This window comes from Triticum aestivum, unplaced genomic scaffold (assembly GCF_018294505.1).
Source record: "Triticum aestivum cultivar Chinese Spring unplaced genomic scaffold, IWGSC CS RefSeq v2.1 scaffold213950, whole genome shotgun sequence".
Classification (NCBI taxonomy): Eukaryota; Viridiplantae; Streptophyta; class Magnoliopsida; order Poales; family Poaceae; genus Triticum; species Triticum aestivum.
Genome location: NW_025236736.1, coordinates 1 through 5100, shown reverse-complemented (window position 1 = coordinate 5100; position 5100 = coordinate 1). Strand labels below are relative to the sequence as shown.

Here is a 5100-nt window from a genome sequence, read left to right as displayed (position 1 = left end):
ATCTTTCTAGGGGTGCAACCCATGTATTTTTGTGATGTGTGTGGTGACTAGCACAAGCTTGTAAAGTGGTGCACTTGTTAATGCTGATTTCAGGGACTTAGCATTCCCACTAAGTCCTTGACCTATTTATCTCATTATGCCATATGTTCATGTTGTTTCCTAGTGATCCGTGCCTCTTTTGAGGATGATCAGTAAGGATGTTTTGTTACTCTTGTAGTGCTCTATCCATCCATGTTTTTGTTTGCAATTATGAAGCACCCTAGCTTGAGTCAATCGAGCTCTATTTTTGTCATTTCGTGAATCTGGGCAGATTGTCTACTTGTTAGCAAAATATTTTCTAAGTATTTTGAGAATACTAAAGTTTTTGAGATTACCATAGTTTTATCTACAATGAGTTGTTTGGTTGCCTATAACAGTTGTGCTTTTAATATTGTAGTATTGGGCAAATTGCAGTTTTTTCTCTTCATAAAAAAAAGAACCCCAAACCTCTTTTTTAAAAACAAAGCTGCTGAGTGCTTAAACACAACGGCTAAACAACAAAATTTACAGCGGCAGCCAAACAGGTTCTATGTATTGTGAATACTGCAAAATACTCTGTTTTGATAAAACTATGGTATCTCACATCTACAGGCAAAATTACTGTAGTTTTTGATATTTTGGTTTATATAATACTTTGCTATCAAACACAGCCTTAATGAGGAAGTTGGCGTCTCAAACACACAGTGAAAGTGGTCAAATTCGAGTACAGAACTTTCCCAGGTCTCCGCTCTCTTGAAGGCAAGCAACCAACCACCCACGGCACCAACCTCTCCACCGCCCGGTTACCATACCCACCGTTCCAACGGCACGTCTATTTCACGTGCCCTTCCTGCCTCCCCTTCCTTCCTCTCCTCCCACATCACCTCCACCTACCGCCGGCGAACTCGTCCCCGTTGCTCTCCAATCTTGCCAACGGAGATGACGACAGAGGGTCTGGTGCCGATCACGCGGGACTACCTCGCGCGCTACTACGACAAGTACCCGCTGCCCCCGATCCCCGACGGCGTAATCGCCCTCGCTGCCCGCCTCCGCGCTCTGTCCGCCGAACTCGCCGCCGCCTCTCCCTTCTCCCCCGGTGAGCGCTTTATCTGATGCCTCGCTGCGATTCGCTTGCTTCTCGACCCCGCTGCTGCTACCTTTGATCTTACTACGATTCCTGAAGAGTGGAATGGGTACAGTAATCTTGTTCGGTTCTTCTAGTGCGGGTAGTTTCCTGCTCGGGGGCATGCTAGAAATTGGAGGCTGCTTCCCTTTCTTCGGTCTAGCCAGACTCAAAACGATTAAAATCAGTTATTGCCAGCACAATAACTGAGGTGGGTATGCTTCTCAGGGTTTGTACGTTTTCGGTTCTTTTTCCCCATTATATGCAGAATTTGGTTAGTGGCTAACTAGTAACTAGTGCTGTTATCTTGTACTAATTGACTTGAAAGTTTAGTCTTAGAAGCTGAAACTGCAGCAGGTTTTGATCCTTGGCATGCACTAATTATAATTGGCCTTTCTATAGTGCTTTTGTTAGCCGCGTGGATGTTTGGTTTGACAGGGGCGTCTAATTTGTTACATCCGGGTGCTGCTCATTAGTCCTGGAAGCCATTTATGTTTCATCTCTGTAGTAAGATTGTATGCTATCTACCTGTAAAAGACCTGTGCATTACAAAGGGTGCCATATGGTTAATTTTAGTTAAGACAAACAACAAAAATAAATTATTAGAAATATGAAGGGAAAATCCCCTGTACTTGTACGGTGAGTGCTCACATTAGCAGTGGAAAAAACAAATGTAACTCTCTTAGAAAGGGAAAGTAGGCGGGAAATTGGGAGCAGGGACAATGGTTTTGTAATTAACATTTTGAAATGGAGATTTCCATTTTGGCCGTAAATCCTGAATGAATACGTTTTGGCCACTTAGTTGACATACTGGTACCGATCCCACTTATCAGTGAGACGATCAGTGAAAAAGCAAGATGAACTTAGTCCAAGAAAAAGGTCAAGTCCCATTAAAGATAGAGAAATATGCATGCTAGCATAAGTTATCAGTGGCAGATCTCATGCGTTGGTTTCTTGCGGCGTCTGTTGTAAATCCATGCAGGGTGTTGTTAGCAGAAGTTTTACGAATGTGTAAGGGTTAACACTAAGATTAAAACCATTTCATATTGTACCTTACTATCTAAGAAAAGAAGTAGATTTTCACTAGGACATCAGCTGCGACTCTTTGGCTTGCTAATTATAGAACATTGCTTGGGTGATCTTTCTGAAGCAAGTATTGTTCTGACATGATAAATCTATCTTTTTTGCATGTCGAAGAGGAGGAGCACTTGGAACAAGAGGCATCTGGTGTACCTGCCCATAAAATAGATGAGAACATGTGGAAGAACAGAGAACAGATGGAAGAGATTCTGTTTCTGCTTAATAAATCTCGTCGTCCCGTTGCTGTAAGTTTAGTTCTGAATCTTGCTGCAAGGATGACTCCTACCTTTCAATTTTGTAGCTAACATTTGTCATGTGCTTGCGACCAGCTTCAACAGAAGTCCACACTAGAAGACGCTGAGATAGTTTCCACACTTGATGATTGTGAAACTAAATTGAAAGAGATGTTGAAGAAGTTGGAACAGTTTCAGCTAAAAAATGCCGATAATGTTTTCAATACAGGTTGACATTCTTTCCTTCTGCTTACTTTACTGTTAACTGTTTCATAAATAGAGGTAAAAGATACAATTACCCATTAAAACTTGTATTACTGTGCACCCAATAGTTTTGTACTGGTTGTTTTCTAGCATGTCCTGGACATAGATGATTGAATCTCCTTCCCATATAATTTCCCTGGAGCCCTTCACTGTTTCCTGAGATTTTCCTCAGTTGTTAATCCCACAGTCCCAAATATTAGCTTACTATGATATTTTTTAGACCAACTAGCTTACTGTGATATGCTCTATGATATATCTTGTTCTATTTTGTGACGAGTCTGTACCATGTTGCCTTCCTGTCATTTTTGAACTATTGATTTCTGGAACTGAAATTTGTATAGTAAAACAGTACTTCTTTTGTCATGTTAATTGCCTTATCATTTGGTATTTGACCTGCATTTACAACATCTGTAGTTATGACATACATGCCACAAGACTTCCGCGGTACACTGATCAGGCAACAGCGAGAACGCTCTGAGAGAAATAAGCAAGCGGAGGTTGATGCTGTAGTTAGTTCTGGTGGAAGCATTCATGATAGATATGCATTGCTATGGAAGCAGCAAATGGATAGGTTCTTCTCCTTTCATTTATCGGTCTACAAATTTTCATTATCAATAAATTTATAATTATTTTCCATTTTGGTATGTAGGCGGGTGCAATTAGCGCAGCTTGGTTCTGCAACAGGTGTATATAAGACACTTGTTAGGTACTTGGTTGGTGTTCCACAGGTTAGCCAAATTGTTCAATTCATATTCACCATATTTGATGATGATGATGAGAACATCGTTATTCTAAATTTGAGATAACACTGGATTGTTACGAATTTCATTCCATCTAATATTGGCATATCATTATCAAGATGTAAATTGTTGAATGTTCCCTTAAGTAGTTATTATTACTCCTTTTAGAATGCAATGTTACATGGTGGCATAGTAACAATCAGTTTCTTGTGCTGACCATTGCAGGTGTTATTGGATTTTATTCGACAAATAAATGATGCTAATGGGTATGCATGCTACTATTTTTATCGTAACACAAGTTAGCATGTACTACCATGTACATGGAGTGAAGGACAAATATTGAATGTACTTATTATTGATGACATTTCTTTCTATTGAATTTTCTCGTCAGACCTATGGAAGTGCAAAGAGAACGCTACGGGCCAGCACTATACACACTTACAAAACTGGTGCTTGCAGTTCGGTTGTATCTACATCTCTCTTTGGCACGATATGGACAGAAGAAAATGTGAGCGAGTTTTTATTTGAAAAGAGTATACACTTTTTAACTAGCCATAGAATATCTTGCGGGAATTAGCTCTGTTTGCATATGCCCCTTTTAATTCTAATAACTCTGAAACTCTATTTAAAAAATAAACAGAGGGAAGGATGACATTGCTGTGTTGCAGCAGGCAGTGGTTATATACACCGAGGAATTTGGGAAGTTCACTACATTCATCGGGTACTATAATTTCATTATCAACGTTATCTAGCTAACAGTTGTTACGCTCTAACAATAGTATGTTGATTTTCTATGTTCCCATGTTCCATACTAGTGCTTCACATATACGTTTAAAATTTTAACTCGCAATCATCTTCTATTCATACTCTGCAAATACTTGGATTCAAAGAAGAAATACATAATATTGTACAACCTTATTTCTGTGGGCTACAAGATTCAATAAGTTTGGCTTCCTGCTTCTTCACATGGTTTTGATACATTTTGAACCTAATAGCTATTTCTTTTCTTTTTGCTCTGAGCGTTTTACTTTGAGACATTGTTTAACTTGTTAACTTGATCTTAGCATCTTTGTTGTCGACCTACTTTATTGTATCAAAACCATGCACTTGTTAACCTGCATTTGGTGCCTACTGATTTCAGCAAATAATTATCAAATGTAACCTATAAATAACACGAAGAAGTCTAATCTACTGTAGGAAGTTAGATGCTGATCATGCAATGCAGGTTCACCAGCCTCAGCCTGAATAGATCCTAATATATGGCATGCAGAATTTCTTACTTCTATTTATGACTGTTAACACTTAACAATCTGTTAACTGCTGAGAGAAACCATTGCAGTGAGGTTTTTGTGAATGCCCCATTCTTCATATCTGCTGAGGATGCAGGTGCTGATTCGAGGTACTTACTCGATTCAGTGCAAATTTGATGCATTTTGCTGTGCTTATTTAGCATTAGCTCGCTACGAAGCATGGAGAAGTTTTGGAAGGGCTTTCAGAACTGAAAGACTCTTGTTTTTACACTTCATGTAGGAAAAACGATGAGTACCGAGAAACCATTATTCCAGCGGGAAAGACACATGAGGTACCATTTTAGTTGGACACAGTTTTTTTTTTGGCTCATTAATGAACTAAAACCACGACA

General features: G+C 39.4%; 1 protein-coding gene across 1 annotated transcript; it reads left to right on the top strand.

Annotated features, from left to right (window-relative positions):
• Nucleotides 1-804: 804 nt before the first annotated feature.
• On the top strand, nt 805-5040 carry LOC123176466 (uncharacterized; the record flags this gene model as incomplete). The annotated part of the gene is given in 10 exon segments (XM_044590659.1): nt 805-1114; nt 2339-2466; nt 2551-2683; nt 3133-3289; nt 3368-3446; nt 3684-3724; nt 3850-3966; nt 4099-4179; nt 4798-4857; nt 4989-5040. Coding segments are annotated over 10 exon segments (1005 nt in total), but the record flags the coding sequence as incomplete, so codon positions are not given.
• Between the last annotated feature and the right edge of the window lie 60 nt (nt 5041-5100).